Source organism: Berghia stephanieae, chromosome 2 (genome assembly GCF_034508935.2).
Source record: "Berghia stephanieae isolate SIO BIC M18660-M18661 chromosome 2, UCSD_Bste_1.3, whole genome shotgun sequence".
Classification (NCBI taxonomy): domain Eukaryota; kingdom Metazoa; phylum Mollusca; class Gastropoda; order Nudibranchia; family Aeolidiidae; genus Berghia; species Berghia stephanieae.
In genome coordinates, this window is record NC_088361.1 from 79,744,506 (window position 1) to 79,767,269 (window position 22,764).

Below are 22,764 nucleotides of genomic sequence, written 5' to 3' on the forward strand. Positions count from 1 at the left end.
ATGTCAAGGGAGATTGGTCTTTCTTTTGTGATCTTATAGAGTGATTCATTTGAGATCTTTTTGGGGTATTTGATGTCCAGTACCCTTCTTAGCTGTGTGCGATGGAAGGCATCCAGATGTTCTTCTTCGGATTTTGTCAACGCCCAAGTGCCGCAGTTATACAGAAGTACCGGTTTTACCGGAAATTTAGTATAATTAAAAAAAAAGAAAAAAAAGAAAAGAAAAGAAAACACGCAAGCCACCAGGATATGATAGTAAATTGTCTATCAAAAGTGAGTAGTTTTCTTAGTGGGGGTGGGAGTCAACAGACTTTGGCATTTTTTTGAGTGTTTTGGCATTTTTTGAGTCTTCCCCTGGCATTTTGTTGAAAAATAATATGGCAACCCTGTTCATCATTAGTTGAGCATTGAGCATTGGACATTGACTATAGAACTCTGAAAGTTAGATTATTTGTGTCTTGGAACCGTATGTTTTTAGCCATATGCAAATTACGAATGCACCCTCGATATGTATGAAAAACAAAATTAGATTGGCACATCTTTCAAATTGTTTAACAACAAAAGATAAAATTTGTCTGAAGGTCGACGCTTTTTTAACTTGTCAGATGGTGTCAATTAGGTCAGGTGAGGTCAACAGTCAACGCAAAACAGTGTCACAAAGTCGGACTTTGGACTTATAAACCTTAAACCATTCTAGGTGAGTGACCGTTAGCTAATAGACTACGGTGCCTTAATTTCACGTTTATCGCTGTTTGGCAATGTATCAAATCTGAACATAGGAATACATACAGCGTCTCAGTCTCAGTGTCTTAAATAAAACTTGTTAGAAACCAATGTTTATCTCTTATATTCTCGCCATTTTAATTCTTGACTGATCTCCCTTCCCTATTTGTTTACAAGTCACAAAGCTGAGCTTCACAACTCAATGTACTTTGATTTCCACGTGGGAAATATTTTCTTTTGGTATTCTTTGAGACTCAATGAGAGAGTAGATAATTGCCTATTTTTGAATTATTTTACTTTCATCGGACTTCTTTCTTCATCTTCTGTCCCATGCTAGATAGGTGTTATGCACATTTGCCAGAATTTTTCAAAAGGAAAAGGCCATTCGGACCCGAGTCTGAATTGCTTCCCGTAGCCATTAAAAATAGAATAATCACACATACACGCACACACACACACTCCCCCTCCCCCTCCCCCCAACAACCATTTCCGCACCACAAGAGCCGGCCGCTTTTTCTCTTTGATCTCCTATCACCATGTTCTCCCCTGCGTCCAGCGCCTCGGTCATTTGTGGGTTAACCAATGTCTACTGATAGTATATAAGAAGTCACTGTCCCAATCCCATTACCAGTTGATCATTAATTTTCTCTAATAGGCACCTAGTCCAGTAGTATCTAATAATATTAGTATTAGACAGTACTCTGCCCCTACCCCAGTGGCGGGGCTCTATTGCATGGTTTGCTGCCAAGAATCGCCTCTATTTTTATAATTTAGAAACAAAACAGCATATTTTTTAAATTAAAAAAGAATTAAGATACTGCCTTTTGTCAAAGCCCGACCCATACTGCCTTTTAAATAAAACGCTCAATGCCCGAAGTCATATTATTTTCCTTTCCCTGCACTTTTTCGCGGCCGCAAATGGCAAAATATATAATGTAAATATGTCATGCATGTATCTTTTGCAACATGCTCATGGCAAATCAAATAAATCTTCCAATCATTACACAAAGACACTCTTTTACTTTTATCTATGTGAGGGCAAATTGATTGTTAACGTTAACAATTGCGACTCCCAAAGGACACGAATATTTAGATCTATGTTTTTTTGTTTTTTTTTAAAAGTCGCTTGCAAGACATTTAGGTCATATCAGCGCCAGTAAAAAGGGAGAAATTGGATAGTAAAAAGTTCTAGAATTACAATTAAAAAGTACCCAAGAAAAAGTAAGACAAAGAGGAATAATAGATCACCGCTTTTAAAGGTTAGTCATCTTCGGGAGCTCTAAAACGTGACTTGCTCGCTCACATGCCCTCCTACCGACTGACAACTGAGAACGAGCAGCTTCCCCCCCCCCCCCCAACCACGCTTCACTTTCGACTCAGCTTCCACTTCCGACATTCCTGTGATTGCGCAGGCGCATTGTGGCAGGAGTCCGAATTGCCATGGGAAGCAATTCAGACTCGGGTCCGAATTGCCACTTTGTTTTCAAAATGTATAAGAATGTATAATACACAGTGTTGAATAGGCGATCTTTTAGTCCTCTACCTGCGCCGTGGTCAAGAGGTCATTCACTCCATCAAATTCCCGACCAGTGCAACGGGTTATCTCGCGTGATACTTAACACTGATATCTGGTTAAATTACAATCCCTTTTGCACAACCACAGTCGATTTTACCAATTTAAACAAATTGGCAACACATTGAGAAAACTTTGATCTGTATTTTGGTACCAAACACTCTAGATTATCATTAGAATTATTTCTTTGAGATATTTTGCATTTAGATATCAGCACAATTTCGATTATAGTTTGTTAAATTTAATTTATTGATTGCATTATTATAAGCAAACAAACCGATAGAAACTTTCAAAACTTGCTCTAACCGATGGAGGAATAAAGTAACCTTTCATTCATTCCCTCACAATTAGTTCTTTGATGATATGCGATAACATCTTGGTGCAGCTGTCCGATTTGTTACGCTTTGATCATTGCTGGTTCAGAGGCATATGGATTCTGGTCAAGATGTCTTCATCACATGTTATATTCAACAGGTGCTCACATGAGTTTAGCTTAATATTATATGAACACATTTATATCGGCTTTTAGTTCCACTGGTTACAAATGTGGTCAATAAAGAACACTAGAGCAAGTAGGAGCAAGTAGCAAACGTTCACGTCGTGCTCCTGTAATCCTTCTCTGAAGGAGACTGATTGCTACACTACGCGACCAGAGAGAATAAATTGGGCGGTAAAAGGATAGCCCCTCGGCCCAGACAATGGAAAACTTCAATGTTGTAAGTTTCAACATAGAAGGAATCTCCCATACCAAATGCAAGATACTGGCTAAAAGCAGATATAATTTGCTTACAGGAAACCCACAAAGACTCAAAACCACCTTGCATACCTGGCATGCAACTAGTAATACACCACGAACACCCAAAATATGGAAGTGCCATGTACACTCGAGAAAAATCTACCATACTGAAAAGCGATGACCACTCAGAAAATGACATTGAGATTCTCAGAGTAGAAACAACACTGATTACCATCATATCTGTGTACAAACCTCCATCAACCCCATTCAAGTGGCCCCAAATGAATCTATCTGATAGAAAACCAACCCTGATCATTGGAGATTTTAACAGCCATAACACTATATGGGGATATGAGCAAAATAACCTTGACGGAGATGCTGTTGAGGAATGGGCGGCCGGCAATGACCTCACAATCCTCCATAACCCCAAAGACAAGAAAACCTTTATGAGTGCCCGGTGGAAGAAAGGTTACAATCCGGACCTGGCATTCATATCCTCTCAACACTTCTCAAACTTTGAAAGGACTGTAGGTGAGCCTATACCGAAATCTCAACACAGGTCTATTACCATCAGCATCAAACCAGCTGTTAAAGCCCTCGAATCAAATGCGATACCACGATTCAATTTTAGAAAAGCAAATTGGGAAAACTTTACTAAAGATTTAGACAATGAGATCACCAATATAAAAAGTGACCCACAGAGATACGACGACTTCAGAACACTCATATGGAAAGTTGCAAAGAAAAACATCCCCAGAGGATGCCGAAAAAGTTATATTCCATGTCTCCGAGATGAAAGCAAGAAACTATATGAAAGATACATTGAATCATACAAGGTGGATCCTTTCAGTGAAGAAACCCTAAAACTGGGTGAAGAACTCACATCAATGATAGCCGATGAAAGATCAGAAAGATGGAAGGAATTAATAACCTCCACCAATATGACCCTAAACAGCAAAAAGGCCTGGACTACAATTTCAAAACTGAATAATGACAAAAATACCCAGACAAGAGTGGCTGCAGTAACACCTGACCAAGTAGCACATCAGCTTCTACTGAATGGGAAACCAGCCAAGAAAGCACGAGGCCAACTAAAATCCCTGAAACGTGAAATGGACAAAGCCCTCAAGGATAGTGAAGATCATCTTGACTCTTTTACCCTGGAGGAGCTACTAGAGGCCTTGTCCCATCTGAAGGCAGGAAAAGCATCTGGACTGGATGGAATCACAACTGAGATGATTCAACACTTTGGCCCGAGAACGCTATCCTGGCTATTGGACCTCTTCAATGTATGCGCAAGGACAAACAGGCTGCCAAGTGCATGGAGGAAAGCAAGAGTAGTCGCCCTACTGAAACCGGGGAAAGATCCAAAATCCAAGAAAAGCTATCGCCCGATCTCCCTCCTGTGCATCACATACAAGCTATTTGAGCGAATGGTTATGTCCCGCATGTCACCCAGTCTAGACGAACAACTGTCTCCAGACCAGGCTGGATTCCGACCAGGACGGTCAACATGTGGTCAACTTCTTAACCTTACACAATTCATAGAAGATGGGTTTGAGACAAAACAGGTCACTGGCACAGTCTTCGTCGACCTCACTGCAGCCTATGACACAGTGAATCACAAGATCCTACTCCTCAAAGTGGCTAAAATGATAAAGAATAAGAAAATTGTAAATATCATCCAGTCACTTCTCGAAAACAGGCGCTTCTTTGTTGAAATGGATGGCCGGAAGAGCAGGTGGCGCACCCAGAAGAATGGTCTTCCCCAAGGATCAGTGCTGGCTCCAACACTTTTCAACATATATACAAATGATCAGCCTGAGTTCCCAAATATCCGCCGATTCATATATGCTGATGACCTATGCCTCGCAACACAGGATGCGTCCTTCCAACCAATCGAGAGCAGACTGACAAATGCCCTAGACATCCTCACAAAGTACTACACTAAAAACTCGCTGAATGCCAACCCAGGGAAAACACAAGTGTGTGCATTTCACCTCAACAACCACCAAGCCCACACAAAACTTAACATCAAGTGGAATGGCCAGACATTAGAGTACAACTACCACCCAGTGTACCTCGGAGTGACGCTTGATCGGACTCTGTCCTTCAGAGAACACGTGAGGAAGACCAAGGCAAAAGTGTCCACGCGTAATGCCCTCCTTGGAAAGCTGGCAAACATGAACTGGGGAACTGACCCTAAAACTCTAAGGACCACAGCATTGGCCCTCAGCTACTCAACTGCGGAGTACTGCTCAGCTGTATGGGCCCGATCGTGCCATGCCTCCAAGCTAGACCCCGAGCTCAACAACGCCTGCCGGATCGTAACGGGCCAGCTGAGAGCAACACCATTACCACTGGTCTACCGTGCAGCAGGAATAGCCCCACCACACATCCGGAGGAAACTCATGCCCAAATACAAAAATACAAACAGGAAATGGACCAGAGACACCCCCTTCATAACCACAATTGTCCCAAAAGCAGGCTCAAATCAAGGAATAGCTTCCTCACAGTAGAGAGCCTTCACCCAGATCACTCAGCATTCTTCCTCCTGGACAAATGGGTAGAATGGGACAAGACAGCAAACGATGCCCTCCAGCCCCCAACAGAAAAGCTCCCAGCAGGCACAGACCTTAAGAGAAAAGACTGGGTGGCGTTGAACAGAGCTAGAGCAAAGGTGGGAAACACCGCCACCAACCTCTTTAAATGGAAAATCTCACCGGGCACTGAATGCCCATGCGGTCACCCCAGACAGACCATGGACCACATCCTGTCCGAATGCTCACTGGGACCTCACTGCACCAATGCTGACCTGAGGGAATGCAACCAGACTGCCCGGGACTGGCTGACTCACTGGCGCGACAAGATATGATGATGACTAGAATAAAATCCGAGTCATTTCATATTTCAGTTGTATATATTTGAAGTTTACTTCCCAGGTTAAATTATTGTTTCAGTACTTTGTGGGTAAAAAAAGAAACCTTGTATAGTTTGTAATTATTATGATGCAATGATCAATATATGATTAATTAAGGGTGATCATTTTAACTATTCGTGATATAAACACGACTTAACGAAGGGACAAAGGATAAATAGTAACCATGTCATAAAGAAATGTGTGTATATATATATATATATATATATATATATATATATATATATATATATATATATATATATATATATATATATATATATATATATATATATATATATATATATATATATATATATATATATATATATATAATATATGTGTGTGTGTGGGAAATAGAGAGAAAGACAGGGATAGATAGATAGAGAGAGAGAGATGGTCCGACCCGATGGATGAAGAGGACAGATGAGGGCATGGATGAATATATGGATGTATCGATAAATAGATGTTGCAATGGTGGATGAATGAATGGATAGATAGATGAGAGAGAGAGATTTTCATTTCATTAATGAAGAACAATAGACATTGGTTTATAACTGTAAAAGTCATGGCTGCCTCCATAGCCTCGTGATTTACACGTGACATATTTTGTGCTGTTTCCATACTTTTACATAACGGGGCTGCTATTATAATGTCGACCTGTTGCTGTTCTTTATTCTTTTTGCGTTTTTCAAGAAGGTTGAACAAACATTGCAATCACTGATTTATTTTGAATTTATTTCGACCAGATGTGATGACTATGGACTAGTTGCTGTTGTCAATGCTTTCCCTCATATTTGTTTTTAATCGCATTGTCTCTGTCTGAAAAAAAAATGTATTATTGCCTAGCAGGCATCATGTCCAGTTCTACATGTTACGCGTTGCTGTTGGTCAGTGACCCTATTTAAAGCGTTTTGAGCACCTCTAGTGAAAATTGCGCTAAATAAAAAAGCTCAACATTACATAGTCTGTCATGACACTTGTAGCGTATAGTTTTGAGGGCTTTTTAGCATTGTCATTATCAATGTCCACATTGAAGATGAGATAAATACCTGGTTTTAAAGATTAATATCTGGTGTTAAATCCTGAAACAATTATGATTTGAGATTCGTTTTCTTTTCTTCTGTGTTTCTTGACTTTTCTACAAAGCCTACACAGTTCATTCAAATGTTTATCATGAATTTCTTGAGTGTGCTCCATGACTAAATGAAATTTAAAAAATCATAATAAATTCAATTTTGTTGACGCCCAGATGGAATTTTAGCAACTTATAGTTCAATAATAATAGATTCTATTTGTGGAATAATAAAAGTTACTCTATGACTGTTTGAAGAATTAAATTTTTAATTGGAAAAATTAATTCATTTTAAATTACAGAAAGACGGTCTATTTAGGATTGAAATATCATGATCATATATATACAGCACTGGCATAAAATATATATGAATGGAAACAGGAAATCTTGATAAATATTACAAAGTAAAGAAATTTGTGTTTAAGCTCATTGTGAAGCGATAACAAAGAGATGAAAGTGAACATAAATCGACTGGTATATCACCGTAACTGAACTCACTAGGGGATTCCCCGTAATTTGGCAGGCGTGGCACCGGGTCAACCTCGGGTCATCACTTGAACTAAGTTACCGCTCAGGCGATATTTTCGTTACTGTGAATAAAACACGCTTATTATTATTATTATTATTATTATTATTATTATTATTATTATTATTATTATTATTGGATTATTATTATTATTTATATATGTTAAGAACCTCAAAATCGTAGGGTTTTTTTGGTCAGAAGTCTCATCTCATCTACCATTTTATTGATATTTATTTTCTATAATTTACCTTCAGACGGTTATTAAAACAAAATCACTAAACATTTCAAGAAACCATCAAGTATTTGGATTTACTCACCTCTGTTCTGCGGTTTTATTAAAGAACACAGTTTTTGCTATTTGGTTAACATTGCATATATACCGTGTTCTTAAAAACACTGGCAGTGTTAATAGTTTTGATAATGTTCATGAAACGGTAAATACTTGTAATAATTCATTCAAAACTGTGTTCGGTGAGCCATGCCCACTGGTCACGAAAGAAATTTCTATTCCACCAAACACAGAGTGGGTTTGCAATGAGATACAAATACTAAAACATCAACTCAGATCTACAAAATGGAATGGAGCTGATCCAAATTGGAAATTCATTATCAAATCTATTTAGGACTAGAAATCCAACAGAACAAATTGATTCTATCTTGTAAATAAGCATATCTTCAAAATAAAATAACAAGCACTAAACGAAACCCACATGAACTATTCGCCACCCTGAACAGATTGATTAAGGATCACCCTTCAAATTATTTTAAGGACCCTATTGCTACTGCAAATCATTTCTCTCTACCATTTAGAGATAAATTATCAAGAATTCAAAATGAGGTGGTCAAAGAGGAGACAATTAAAGCAATAGTAGAGGGAACTAGTGCGCTTCCAGCAGGAGTAGCATTCAACGAATTTGAGCCCGCCACTGAAACAGAAGTACTGTTCACACTGAGACAATGCTCAAAAACAACTAGCCCAATAGATCCAATTCCTTCAATGGCTTGTTCTTTTTAGTGCTAATATTTTGGTTCCTGTTCTCACCCATATTGTAATAGTAAATGTTAGTCTGTTTAATGATAAGGTATCTAATAATATCAAACATGCTATTGTCACTCCCATATTAAAGAAAACTAGCCTTGACAAAGAAGGCTCAAATAAATATCGACCAGTCTTGAATCTCACCTCCATGTCTAAACTAATTGAGAAAATTGTCGCTTTGAGGCTTACTTACAACATGTTTTTGAATGAACACAAATTATTCTCTGGTTGGGGTTCCTGACCTACCACAGTGGACAGGGAGACACTTACTGTGTCTTCTATCCCTCTATAGCTGTTTTCCAATTTGCCTTCTGTCTTTATCTTGGAATGAGATTAATTGGTTCTGACTTGGCCTAGACCGGAGTCCTTGGCTGGGAAGGAAACAGTCAAATGTATAGTTATTGTATTGGGAGAGGATATTTTTTCCTTGTAAATCATCTCTCTGTTCTGTATTATTTTATATATTTTTTTTGAATTTATAATGCTAGCAATTGAATATATTCCTATTAGTAGGATCCTGTGCTCTTGTCTGGATGAGACTTTCAGGTGATCTCGAAACTATGCACAATGATAGTATGCTCTAGGAATCTACACCTATTCCCTAATTGTACCATTCCCCTTTGTCATATGATTTTTTTTTTTTTTCAGAGAGTTACTTTTAGCATACAAAAGTCTGATCACAGCTTATTTCTCTTACCTTTGACCAGTTTTCAATGATGGGTACTGGTTACTTTCTTCTGCCACCAATCATTGGGGCAATAATCTATGGTCTGATAAATAATAATAATAATCTAATATTAATCTATCAAGAATTGAATATTGCATTGACAAAGCTTTTACTTTTTACAGAATGAAAATTGGTGCAATTCGTTTTGGAATTCTTCCAATTTTTACCTTTAATTTTGGTGGGGGAAGCTCTTGTACTTCAGCGAGACAGTTTTAAAAATAATTAGAACAAAATGTTTTTAGCTGAAAGTAAACACACATACACACACACATAAACATACACACACAAACAAACAAGGATTGAGGGGAAGCGAGAGTGAGAGAGAAGTCCTGATAGGGTTTGGTAATGTTTTTTGTTGTTTGATATCTTCTTTTACAACTAATGCGATTTAAAAAAAATAATTTCTGTTGCAGATTCCATGGTACAAGCAGCAGTTTCGGGCCATATCAGTGCTTCATAAAGGATGATGATGGAATAGTCGAGAGAGTTTGTATCTGAAATTGGCACTCTAAAGAGACCAGTGGTCATCAGAATGTCAGAATACGAAGATGTCCTCAAGGAAATTAGACCGTTTGGACCATTTCAATTGAGAATATTCTTGCTCATCTCCTTATTTGAAACACCTTTGGCATGGGCAATGCTAGTACCTATATTCACTGCTTCTAGTCCAGGATTTGGATGTATTGATGACAATGAAGATCAGAAGTCAAATCTTAAACTTTATAACAGGAGTTCTGGTTTTGAAAGCTTCAATAGTACAGAATCATGCAGTAAAAGCAACAATTCTTGCAGAATTTCATTCAACACAGACTTCTCTTCAATTGTCAGTGAGGTTAGTAGAAATTAGATGGATATATATTTTTCTTCTTTCCTCTTCAACACAGTCTTTATAAATACAATGTGAATACATTTGTAGAATAGTGTGCTTCACCTTATCTTTATTTGATAATAAAGCCTTTATTTGCATGTTAACATCAGCCTTCTTTCCTTAAATTAGCACACAAAAAATTACATTTAATGCTATTTTTTTAGATACAACATTCCAAAAGTTGAAAACATCTGCGATACATATAACATTTAAAAGAGGATGTAGGGTGACATTATGATTTTTTTTTTTTTGTACGAAACGGTTTCTGTGGTGCTTTTAAAAAAGATCAATTTGTTGTTTACTGCATCAAAACAAAAAAGTTTTAAATAATTTTGCATTGGTGTAGTAGATACATAGGATTTGATCTATTTCATCTTGAGAGGATCAGATGATAAAAGAAAGTATTTTAATAGCAGCTTTAATTTGCTTTTATTCTTGCAGTGGTCCCTTGTCTGTGATAAAAAATATGTTGGAGAACTAATAACATCTCTACAGATGGCTGGCGTATTGGTTGGTGCAGTCATCACTGGTCAACTCGGCGACATATATGGGCGAAAAAAGATTTTGTTTGTTGAATATTTTATGCTGATTGTTGTCTGGTTTTGTACAGCTTTTTCTCCAAGTTGGCAAGTTTATGCAGCCTTGCGTTTCATAGTTGGGGGACTGATTGGAGGTAAGATGATTATTTTATCATGACATACATCATATTTTTGAAATCTAAAAATGTCATCAAAGCTGTAAAATACGAAACAAATGATAAGCTATTTATAGGCTTAATCTTCAATTTTAATTACTGTCAACAGGTTGTTTGGTGTTGAACTTTGTACTTCCTCTTGAATTTGTGACACCTTCTTGGAGAACGTTCTGTGGATGTGTTGGCTTTTGGGCTGTAGGAATTATGACACTTGCTCCTTGGGCTTATTTTATTCGGGATTGGCGACTCCTTAATATGGCCATGTCATGTTCAAGTGTTTTCCTGCTGGGACTATGGTGGTAAGATCCATAAGAATGGACGATGTCATAGAATGTAATATAAGATGGCATTTAAAAAAATTTTTTTTTTTTTTTTAAATCCTTCATGTATTTATATAAATCAGTTTTTTAAAGAATTAATTAAGGATTGTTGTAGATTGTTTTGGATGACCTATTTGATTAAGTTGTGATATCCACTTTATACTCTCAGATTGTTTGCTGTTTTTCTTTTTGTTATTTTTATTTTTGGTTAATTTTTTTTCTCTATTTAAATTTATTTGCTGATTTAAATCCCATGAAAGAATACCCTGAAAATTTTGTTTTCAAAAGTTAGAATGTGATGCGGCTCTTGTTAGATGCTACTTTCGATTTTTAATAGATCTATTTCAGTTATTTTACTGGTCTTATTATATTTTAATTATTTAAAGGCGGATTAATAGGAAATTTATACCAAACAAAACAGCAATACATACACACAGTAATGGTAATAAATCAATGTTGATGGCATTGTACAATAGGTGATCCCAGCTGTGATAGAATTACTAAATTTCCTGTTAATTACACACTGTCTAATTAATTTTTGAGTTGTTCATTGCCCTTTCAACTCGTATCCTGGTGGTTAAAATATATAGTAAAGTGAGAGAAACTAAGCCATGAATATTGAACCAGTTTTTGGCTCTGTTTTGGGAAAGCATAATTTTGAGTGACTACTTGAACTGTAAAAATTATATTCTGTATATTTTCGTCCAAATCATGGACCATTAAAATTTCTCAATGGTCAAATGAAAGGGGTTCAATAAAGACAATGTACAAATACAGAAACAATTCAGACACTGGCACATGATCAGCAATATCTGAATGATGAAAACATAGATAAGAAAAAGTTGAAAATGACCATTGCTCGCTCCTATATAATTTCTCATTTTGAGTTATGTTACAGAAGATTGAATGGAAAATAGTGTTATGAGCCAATATTTAGGATCAGCCTATCAGACAGAATTTAGAAGGAGAATTGACTGGTGAAAGAATATATGGCTGTCCAGATTGAAAGTGGAAAACGTGTCTTTACCATTTACGTTTAAGGCCCATACCCCAGACCTATAAGGGAATAGGCCTCATAAAATGTATTTTCTCCATATTTTGTTTGGGGACTCTTTACATGTTCAGCCCATAATATGGTTTGATATGACTACTCATATTTGTATAGTTATTATTTTGTTAGATTGAGCAGTTTTCTTTTGCCACCAGCTTCCAAAATTGTTGAATGAATAAATGTATCTTATATCCTTATCTGATTCATTTGCATTTTACGTGTTAATTCCACACAGGTTTGTTGAAGAAAGCCCAAGATGGTTGCTAAGCAGGGGATATTTGAAAGAAGCTGAAGGAATAATTCGAAAAGCTGCCAAATTCAACAACAGACCTGTCCCAGATCTTACTCCTTTACAAGATTTTGTTAAGGTGAGTTCATTTTTATTACTAATTCAAAGAAAAGAAACTGCTTAAATTTTTAATCCATTTAATGAATTAAGAAATAAGACCAGTCCATAAATTTGGTAATGGTTATATTTATATTGCAATTTAACATTTAATTAGGCTGTAAAGTGAGTGCATTCATTTTCATTCAGGTCCGTGTTGCTCTCAATTTGACCTGTCCTCTGGGTTCTGGGTGGGGATCCTGACCTCCCATAGTGGGCAGGGAGGTACATACTGTGTCTTTTATCCCCCCATACCCTTTCTCCAATTGTTTCCTGTCGTTGTCTTGGAATGAGATTACTTAGTTTTGTCCTGACTCTGGCCGGAGTTCCTTGGCTGGGAGGGAAACAGTCGAATGTATAGCTATAGTTTTGGGAGATGATATTTTTTTCCTTGTAAATCATCTCTCTGTTATGCATTGTATTATGTTTAGTTTACATATTATATTATATGATTTGTAAACATTTGAGTGTATTCCTCTTAGTTGGGACCTGTGCTTGTGTCTGGATGAGACTTTTGGGTGATCTCAAACTATGTACTTTGACGGTGTGCTCTTGGAATCTACATCTGTTCCCTATTTTAACCAATTCCCCTTTGTCTCACCTTTTCTTTTGTGCTTTAATTATAATTCTAGAACTTTTTACTATCCCATTTTCTTCCTTTTTACTGGCGCTCATATGACCTTTATGTGTTGCAAGCGCCGTAAAACCCTTAAAAACAAAAACAATGTCCTCTCGGTTAGTTAATTGCAGATCTGAACACAAACTGAATACGAACATTTTATCTTCGAATTAAGATTTCTCTGTTTTCTACCAGCAAAGTGGTAATATCTTCGTTATTATTTCTAAAATACCATTTGGATTTGTTCTTACTAAAATTGGACCCGCCGCCTTAAAATGTCAGTTTTGTCATTTGTGTTCAATTTGATCAAAACAGCATTATGTCAGGATAAATCATCATTCTCTTGCCACTCAGGAAGCTGTTTTGATTCAAGACGCAATGTATAAACCTGTTTCATCGGCCCTAACAATCTGATCTAGAAATCTGTTGTGGTCCTTTTTTATTGTGCAAAGAATTGTCTTGAGAATCTGCCCCTGCCTTTTTTCTTTCTTGTTTTTTTTTTTTTTCTTCTTTTGGATCTGATGTCAGCAAACCGGACATTAATGTATCTCCACATGTTGTGATAGGTCTTGCAGTTGCATTCTTAGCATCTATCTCCACTTTCCCATCTGAGATTGCTCTCACCCACTTCCTAGTCGTTTAAACAATGGAGCATGGTCTGTAAAATCACACTTGATCTGTTTGTATATTAGAGGCAGGCTTTATCGAAAAAATTAGAAACATTTTTGTTATGGAAAACATTTTTGGGAAGAATTACTTCCAATAGCCGTGTGTTCAATATGCTGGCCATTGTGTTCTTAACTGTCTACAGGAAAATATGTCTAGCACTGGGGGATAACATTTTACAAAGAATTTATAAAGATGATATGAGGACTGAAAATATTTTCAGAAAAGACCTTGTAATTCATGGTTGTAATATTAAAAATGATTTTACATATAATATCCTTGTTTGACATTAAGTTTCTACTCCCATTATAGTCGGTGGAATGATGAAAAAGACTAATCTCTTACCAGTAATTACAAATCTAGTCTTTATTTTTGCTTCTCTATAAACTCTTGCCATTTATATAAATGTTTTGCAATTTTGATGCATTTTTTATTCTTGTATGCTTTCTCCATAGAATATTTTTATATCTTTTGTTTTTTCGTTCTTTTTTGTTGTGTTTCAAACAGAGAGAAAAAATTCAAAGAGAGCATCCCAGAAAATATTCTTACTGGCATTTGTGTAGCTCTTTCCAATTAGGAAAGGGAACAGTCATTTGTATGTTTGGTTGGTAAGTGGAGCAAATAACCTTTTCATTGTGACTTAGATTTATTATTGATATATTGGCATTTGTTTCAAAGATCAGTGCAGATGTGGTTTAATTTTATTGGCTATACTCTGCTCATTAAATTCAATAGGACACTGTGGATACAAGAATTGAAAAAATAAAGATATTTTTCAAATTTGGAGTTCGAACAGAAAGTTTTTACTGTATGTATTTGTCAGTATGTTATGCTTCAAAGACTTCACAACTGTCTGATATACTTATTTAGAGGAAATAAATTCAGTTTTGGTCAAAATGAATGGCATTAAAGAACAAGATTAAAGGTTTACTTTGAAAGTAGAAATTACACAGTCACAGCTGGTATGAACTAATGATATCTGTGATTCATTTCAGGTTTGTTGCAAGTTCATCATACTATGGACTGAATTTCAACAGCAAAAATTTAGCTGGCAATCGCTACTTGAATGTATTCATCGCTGGTTTTGTGGAAATTCCCTCCCTTATATTTGTATTGCTAATAAACAACCGCATAGGCAGGCGGAGGACAACATTTATTCTTCTTTTCCTTGCTGGTGTATCATGTTTTTCCATACTTTTTATAGATATTGCAGGTACGGATCCAAATGGGTTATATAATTGCACCATAAATTATAGTAAACTAAATTTAGCTAATGATGGTATGAATTTATCTTGAAATCTATCCTCTCTTTTAGGATTTGTTTTGTCATTCTTTGCACTAAAAAAGGAAAAGATTCATACATTTGTTTATATGTCAATTTCCATGACTTTTTGCCCACGTGTGAAGTGAGTCAAATTGAGTTCCACTGAATATGTGCATATACAAAAGAAAAAGTAAAAAAAAATGTAAATGTTCTTTAAATGCCTCAGTATTGCTCAGAAGCTTGAAACCAGAAGGATACTGTAAGCGGAAAGTGTTTGGGAAAAATGAATAAAGTGACTGTACACATTTGATGGAGGCACATTAATAACTCAATACCCCAACTGTGCCTTGTATTTATTTTACATGTCTAAATTTTGTATTGATCTACTAGTATCTCCATAAGGCCAATTAATCCTTTATATAAAATTGTTATTTTAGATATATCCCATACTAAATCTTTGTCTGTTAAATACTTTTTTTCTTGATTTGCTTTTTTTAAAACTTTTATATTCTGTTGCCTATTCAAATCATAACATATGTTTTTCTTTCATCACAGGAAAGCTGGAATCATGGTCAACTTTGACAGTCACAATGGCTATGCTCGGCAAGTCTTGTATTGCAGGAGGGTGGGCAGCTGTACAAATTTTGTCTGCTGAAACTTTTCCCACTGTTATCAGGTAGTCAATAAATTGAAAATGATACATAACTTCATGTATTATTCAAAGATCCATCTGAACTTAAGAGAAAAATTAATTTTCTTCATTTTTTATATGATCGAGAATTTGCTTGAAGGTTCTTAAACCATGTTATATATTTGAGAGATTTTTTAATTTTTTTTTGTAGTTTAGATTTGAATCATGTAAAAAGTTCAAGTGAGCAGCATAATGAATATAATTTAACTTTTTATGAGGACCACCAACCATGTCAACTTTTTTTCTGGGCAGCAAGGTGGTTACTTTAATATGGGATGGGTGGTGGTCATCTTTTCAAATTTATGTTTCTTTGTTTGTTTAGGTTTTTTTTTCCTCTTCTTATTCGTGACCTAGAGTCATATTACTAGAATCAATTAATCATTGAGAAGAGGTGGATGATTCCGGATTGTTCTAAAGAAATTTAAAAAAATCAAATATCTAGTGGTCTTGCTAAATAAAATTTAATTTTCACCCCGGGAACAGATGCCCTTGTTAAACTTTGATCTCTGAATTGATCTTTAATCATCTTACTTTGTCCTGGACCTAAAACGTTACATGCACTATTATTCGACCTTTTGCCAATCCTGCCATTGATACAATCTCTTATAAAAGTTCAACGGGCTATAGTTGGAAAAAGCAACTTAGGCTCAAGATTTCTCACAAACATATAACAAGCTCACCATATCTTGATTATTGAATCGTTTCATAGCAAAGTCGTTTCTTCTTCTCTTTACTAGCCTATCCTGCTTCTTTGGTTTGTGATTGTATTTTTGACAGGGGATTTTTTTTTTTCTGTAAATCTTCTGCCTGTTTGTTCTTGGTTATTTATAACTTAGCTTATGATATCTTTAGGTTATGATTTTGATTTACATTTGTACTATTTTTGTTAGATTGCTTGTATTTTTGTTTCAGCGATCTCTCATATAACCTCAATTGTGTTGGAAGAGACCTAAAGCAACAAACAAACAAAAAAAATCAAATTCTAGGCTATATAAAATAATATTGAGCCCACTTTGTGTGATAATCCACTTCCTGTATCAGGTTATTTTCTATTATGAATTACATCTATTGTCAGATAACTAATTTAATCAAATCACATAAGAGGAGAATGATTTAAATTAGTTTTTCTTACAAGAAAGACCATCAAATCCAAAACACGGCTAATAGTTATAAAGAGCAATATAATGAAATAATTGGAGGGATCTGAAATAAATAATGTAAAACACTGAAATTGAAAAAAGTTTGACATTGACTGGACAACTACTACTAAAAATGTTCATGCCATTTACATTTTTTCACACTCCTCCTCTCCGACCTTCTTACAATTATGACCTTTGCCAATAACTCGGTAATATTTTCTCTTATGCTTGGTGGGGTTCCTGACTTCCCATAGTGGTCAGGGAGGTACATACTGTGTCTTCTATTCCCCTATGTCTGTTTTCCAACATGCTTTCTGTCTTTGTCTTGGAATGAGATTTCTTGGTTTTGTCCTGGCCCTGGTCGGATACCCTGGCTGGGAGGGAAACACTCAAATGTATAGTTAGTTTTGGGAGATGATATTTTTTTGATGGGAGCATCACCCTTGAATCATATACCTATGATGTTCGCATGGGTGTACGATCCGATAGTGATGTCGTTTCTTCTTCTCTTTACTAGCCTATCCTGCTTCTTTGGTTTGTGATTGTATTTTTGACAGGGGATATTTTTTTTCTGTGAATCTTCTGCCTGTTTGTTCTTGGTTATTTATAATTTAGCTTATGATATCTTTAGTTTATGATTTTGATTTACATTTGTACTATTTTTGTTAGATTGCTTGTTTCTTTGTTTCAGCGGTCTCTCATATAACCTCAATTGTGTTGGAAGAGACCTAAAGCAACAAACAAAAAATATTTTTTTCCCCCTGTAAATCATCTCTCTGTTATGCACTGTATTATGTTTTGTTTGTGAATTATATATGATTTGTAAACATTTGAGTGTATTCCTCTTAGTGGGGACCTGTGCTTGTGTCTGGATGAGACTTTTAGGTGATCTCAAACTAAGTACACTGATAGTGTGCTCTTGGAATCCACATCTGTTCCCTATTTGAACCAATTCCCCTTTATCTGCCTTATTCTTGAATGCTTTAATTGTAATTCTATAAGTTTTTACTATCCCATTTTCTTCATTTTTACTCGCGCTGATATGACTTTAATGTGTTGCAAGCGCAGTAAAACCCTTAAAAACAAACAAAAACAATTATCTCTTATGAAGTGGGTTATTAGGTGGTAATCGCTATAGTTTAGCAAAATATGTATAGTTCAAATACAAATAATGCAGACATTTTACTTAAATGCATGCTCAGCAAGACTTGAGTTAGCGTACATTCATTTATACTATCATGTACAAATATTAAAATATACTATCAACCCTTTCTGATAAAAGAGAAGAAAAGAAAAAAAACCATTTAAAATTACAGTTCTATAAGCCTTTAAAGCAAAGTTTGCCATTAAAAAAAAAAAAATCTGGTTGGGGTTCCTGACCTCCCATAGTGGGCAGGGGGGTACATACTGTGTCTTCTATCCCCTTATATCTGTTTTCCAACATGCTTTCTGTCTTTGTCTTGGAATTAGATTACTTGGTTTTGTCCTGGTCCTGGCCAGATGCCCTGGCTGAGAGGGAAGCAGTCGAATGTATAGTTAGTTTTGGGAGATGATATTTTTTTCATTGTAAATCATCTCTCTGTTATGCACTGTATTATGCTTTCTTTATATTATATATGATTTGTAAAACATTTGAGTGTGTTCCTCTTAGCGGGGACCTGTGCTTGTGTCTGGATGAGAATTTTAGTGATCTCAAACTAAGTACTTTGATAGAGTGCTTTTGGAATCTACACCTGTTTCTTATTTGAACAAATTCCCCTTTGTCTTCTCTTTTCTTGGATGCTTTATTGTAATTCTAGAACTTTTTACTATCCCATTTTCTTCCTTTTTACTGGCGCTGATATGACCTTAATGTGTTGCAAGTGCCGTATAACCCTTAAAAACAAACAAACAAAAAAAAAAAATAAATAAAGTAATGGGTGTTAAGATGTTACCCATGAAAATTTAAGCTCATTTGTAAAGCGCTCTTTTTCTTACCACTTACTTTTTTGTTAATAATTGTAAATAATTTATATTATATTTGTAATTATGATACTTCATCACTTTTTACTAAGGTCTTCTCTCCATTGCATTTTACAGAAATATGGGCATTGGATTTTGCTCCATGGCTGCCCGAATAGGAGGAATTCTAGCACCTCAGCTTGTTTTACTGGTAAGTTTAAAAAATTTATCATGCTTACAAGTTTCAAGAGTTTTAAAACTCTTTAAAGAGTTCATGTTTTTTATCTTTTTGTCATACTTCTTTTAGTTCAAACTAAATGAAGTAGGTCATAGATTTTATTTATTTTATTTTATTTAATAAGTTTGGTATTCAAAAGAATGATTATGACTTTTGCCATATTCTTATTATTCAAAAAATCTATAACCAATAAACTTGCACTTCTTCACATCCACTCATATACTCTGTATATCAGTTTCAATTGCTATTATCATTCAATGAAGAAGAAACAAAGAGCTTTTAATTAAGATTTGTACAAATAATTGGGTGTGATATATCCATTTGCATATATTTTTATTAATAACTTGTCATTAAGGGAGCAGTGTGGCATAATCTTTGCTTGGTAACTTTGTGGTGGTTTGACATCCACCCACCACTCTCTGAGCCCTTGAGCAAATCACCTCAACAAAGCAAACAAGGTGCTATTCTTATACAGAGTGGATTTATCGCGCAAAGCAAAACTGCCTTCATAGAGCATAGAAATAAGTCCCGGCAACCCTTGTATGCAGATTTTCTGACTACGGACAGAAATGCAGATACGAGATGGAAGTCGGTTTGGACGAATTCAATCTCTCGAGGGGGCGGGGAACATAAACTCCTCGAAATGGGGGAGAGGTTGCCAGGCTTCTCCACCAATAAGAGGAAGCACTGGATGGTAGTGAATCGGCTTGGGTTAGAACTTGCCTAACTGCAAAATCGCTTCATTAGTGGGGACTTTCCACCTGTCCAACATGTACCCTTTGTGGCAACAAGCCCGAAACCGCAGAGCATCTAGTTGAACGGTGTGTTGTGATGAAGCTTCCGAGTGCGGTAAAGAATTTGCTGATTGGATAGATCGTGATAACATAGTAGTGTGAGCACCATTAGAAGCTGCTGCCTTCATAGAGATGAAAATAAATAATTTATTAAAATATAAAAGAAAGTTGTTAGGTTATAGATTTTTAAAAAGAATTTAAGGAAAGCAAGGATATATAACTGTGATTTCTGGACAGTCCTGAGATTTACACTTCTTTTTATTTTCTCAGGGTGAAGTTTCAAAGCCCATTCCATTTACTGTGTTTGGGATATGTTCCATTGTGTGTAGCCTGCTCATTTTGCTACTCGAGGAAACTGCTGGCTCTCCATTACAAGACCGATTATTGTCAGAAGATAAGAACACCACACCTAGTATTCAGTGTGAGATTCTATTACAAAATTCTGGTCAAAAACAACTTGAGGCTGGAGATTTAGAAGAAAATGATCACAAAGTGTTGCCACCAAATCAAGGAGAACGCTTTAAACCATCTGTTGGTCAGCTGGAACAGTGTTAAAAATGTTGTTATATCAAATTTCATTTTTAGTAAGAAATTTTATCTCAGGAATTTACTTTTTATTCCAGTATTTGCAAACTCCCCTTTTACTGAGGAGTTTGATGTTTGAAATGAAAGACCAGATGGTTACAAATGAAACATTCTCATTTTATTCACTTGTACGCTTTTTGTCTTTGTTCTATCTGAAACCTATCTTTTATACAATATTACCAGATTTAATTCAAAACATTTCAACACATTTTGCAAAATGCTTTGCATACTCTATCAATATCATAGAATCACCTGATTTGATTTTTGAGTGAATCCCATGTGATGTTTATACTGCTTGAAAGACCATGACAACAGGTGGTAATTTGTAATGTTACATAAGATTCATGAGGGATTCTCCCTCTCCTTACTGTAATTAGTTGATTGATATTTACTTGGTTGTGGTATTGCTTAGATCGTTTATTGTCTTTTGTGACTTTTTAAAGTGGCTGAAATCATTTCAAAGTGGAAGACTGAATTCCCCTCATGGCAGGAATATTAATTCAGAAAAGTGAGTGGAACAGGCAGTTATATTGATAATAACAAGAAATGGAGTGAGTAGAGAAGTGCCAGAGCACAATAGAGAATAAAACCTTTGCGGTGATTAGATCCTGTGCTTGTGTTGATGGGACTTTTAGATGTTCTTAAGCCGAGTACACTGATAGTTTGTTCTTAGAATCAACTTCTGTTTCCTATTTGAACCTGTTCCCTTTTGTCTTTCTTTTAATTGTATTTCTAGAATCTATTTTTTTCATTTTCACTGGTGCTGAAACGATCTTAGATTGTCACAAGCACTGTAAAACCCTTAGAACAAATGCCATATGTTGATCTTGAATTTATTCTGTTTTTTGTTCAACACCCCCTTTGACTTTGGGTTGTTTTTTGTAGGGTTTTTTTTTGTTTTCATTTGCTTTCTTTTGCTGCTGGTTAGCTTGATCTAAATCCTACTGTTTTATCTTTTCTTTTTTTTTTTACGGGTACCTAAAAGGAGTCACAAGCACTGTATAGCCCCTAAATACAAAAACAAGCTTTTCATTGCATGTTTGATCTATGATTACCATGCTACCTAGAGCAGTCTAATTTCAAGCATGAATGGTATTTTCTTTTACTGTAAACAAAGGACTGGAAAACCTCTTTTTCCAAATAAACATTCTTTAATTCTATTTTTTTAAATGTCATTGTGTGGACCATGTGCAGAGTATTGATTACTTGCACTATTATTGTTTTCATGTAGTTTGTTTATATTTCAGCCATAATACAATTTGAATTGCCATTTGGATGTAGAAATTCTTGCCCACTTTGTCTAAATATACAGTTCTTTATGCTAATGTATTCATGACAAAAGAAAAGTGGCTTTGAAGACCTTTATTTTCCAAGCTCCATTTTAATTATCATATTATTATTCATATAATTAATGATCATATGCAGTGTCATCATAGTTTCACATTTTCAATCTCAAACTGTGATTAAGCACCTAAAGTAATTGAGAGATATGCTAAATGAGATGCCTTTAAACTCGTCCTAATTTGTACGAGTATGACGGACCGTACTTTTTGTTTGGTATCCTTTGGAAAGGCACTGTTCTGTCTTGAAGTACATCCTGTTTAATAGGTCTGTTAAATAAACTGAATAGCTTTTTAAGCAATTGTCCAAACATTATTGTTGCTTTAATTATGTTGAGCTGTATTGTTTTGTTTTTACTGTTTTTTTTTTGTTTTAAAAAAATAATTATTAATGTAAATTTGATAAAGTTATGATGAACCTTTCACACATGATCCTCATTGTTTAATTCGCTAGTCTTTAAATTTAGAATTCTTGTGGTTGATCTATATAACAAAGTATTGTCTTATGTTATGTTATTGCTCATTAAATAGGACATTCATATAAATGGTGTCCGATCGACGTCACTTAACTATTTTTTGTCGTGTTTTGACAGCCAAAAGATGATCAAGTCTCACCTAATTCTATCAAATAGTCCATAACCCATTCAGATTACACAAACGTTTATGTGCTGTTACTTACATGTTTTCAGGGTATTTGCACAAAGAGAGTAAAAGTATTGTTATATTATTATTGGCATTGCCTCATACAACTCTCTTTTAAATAGTAAAACCAAAGCTAGAGGTGCCTAAATGAGCCAGTAAAATGGAGAGAAAAAAGTAAAAAAAGTGAGTAGATGTGACTCATATATAAGGGA

The 22,764-nt window shown here is 35.4% G+C and overlaps 1 protein-coding gene across 2 annotated transcripts; it reads left to right on the plus strand.

The window, feature by feature from the left end:
- Nucleotides 1-355: 355 nt before the first annotated feature.
- LOC144965608 (organic cation transporter protein-like) lies at nt 356-22,509 on the plus strand. 2 transcript variants are annotated; one of them, XM_078901150.1, is made up of 10 exons: nt 356-696; nt 9,729-10,147; nt 10,625-10,856; nt 10,987-11,176; nt 12,484-12,616; nt 14,426-14,526; nt 14,914-15,131; nt 15,738-15,858; nt 19,092-19,164; nt 20,256-20,688. In XM_078901150.1, exons 2-10 carry the CDS (start codon nt 9,848-9,850, stop codon nt 20,538-20,540), a joined length of 1,653 nt encoding a protein of 550 aa, XP_078757276.1. In that variant the 5' UTR covers nt 356-696; nt 9,729-9,847; the 3' UTR covers nt 20,541-20,688. The 2 variants fall into 2 exon arrangements, with proteins under 2 accessions (XP_078757276.1, XP_078757277.1); XM_078901151.1 differs by lacking the exon at nt 356-696 and adding an exon at nt 902-962 and having other exon boundaries at nt 20,256-22,509.
- Nucleotides 22,510-22,764: the final 255 nt, after the last annotated feature.

What these genes read in the sequence shown, in the direction of transcription:
- LOC144965608 (XM_078901150.1), top strand. Translation starts at nt 9,848, where the DNA reads ATGTCAGAATACGAAGATGTCCTCAAGGAAATTAGACCGTTTGGACCA. An exon ending in TTCCTGCTGGGACTATGGTG is followed by an intron (nt 11,177 to 12,483) that starts GTAAGATCCATA and finishes AATTCCACACAG; the next exon opens with GTTTGTTGAAGAAAGCCCAA. An exon ending in CACCTCAGCTTGTTTTACTG is followed by an intron (nt 19,165 to 20,255) that starts GTAAGTTTAAAA and finishes TTATTTTCTCAG; the next exon opens with GGTGAAGTTTCAAAGCCCAT.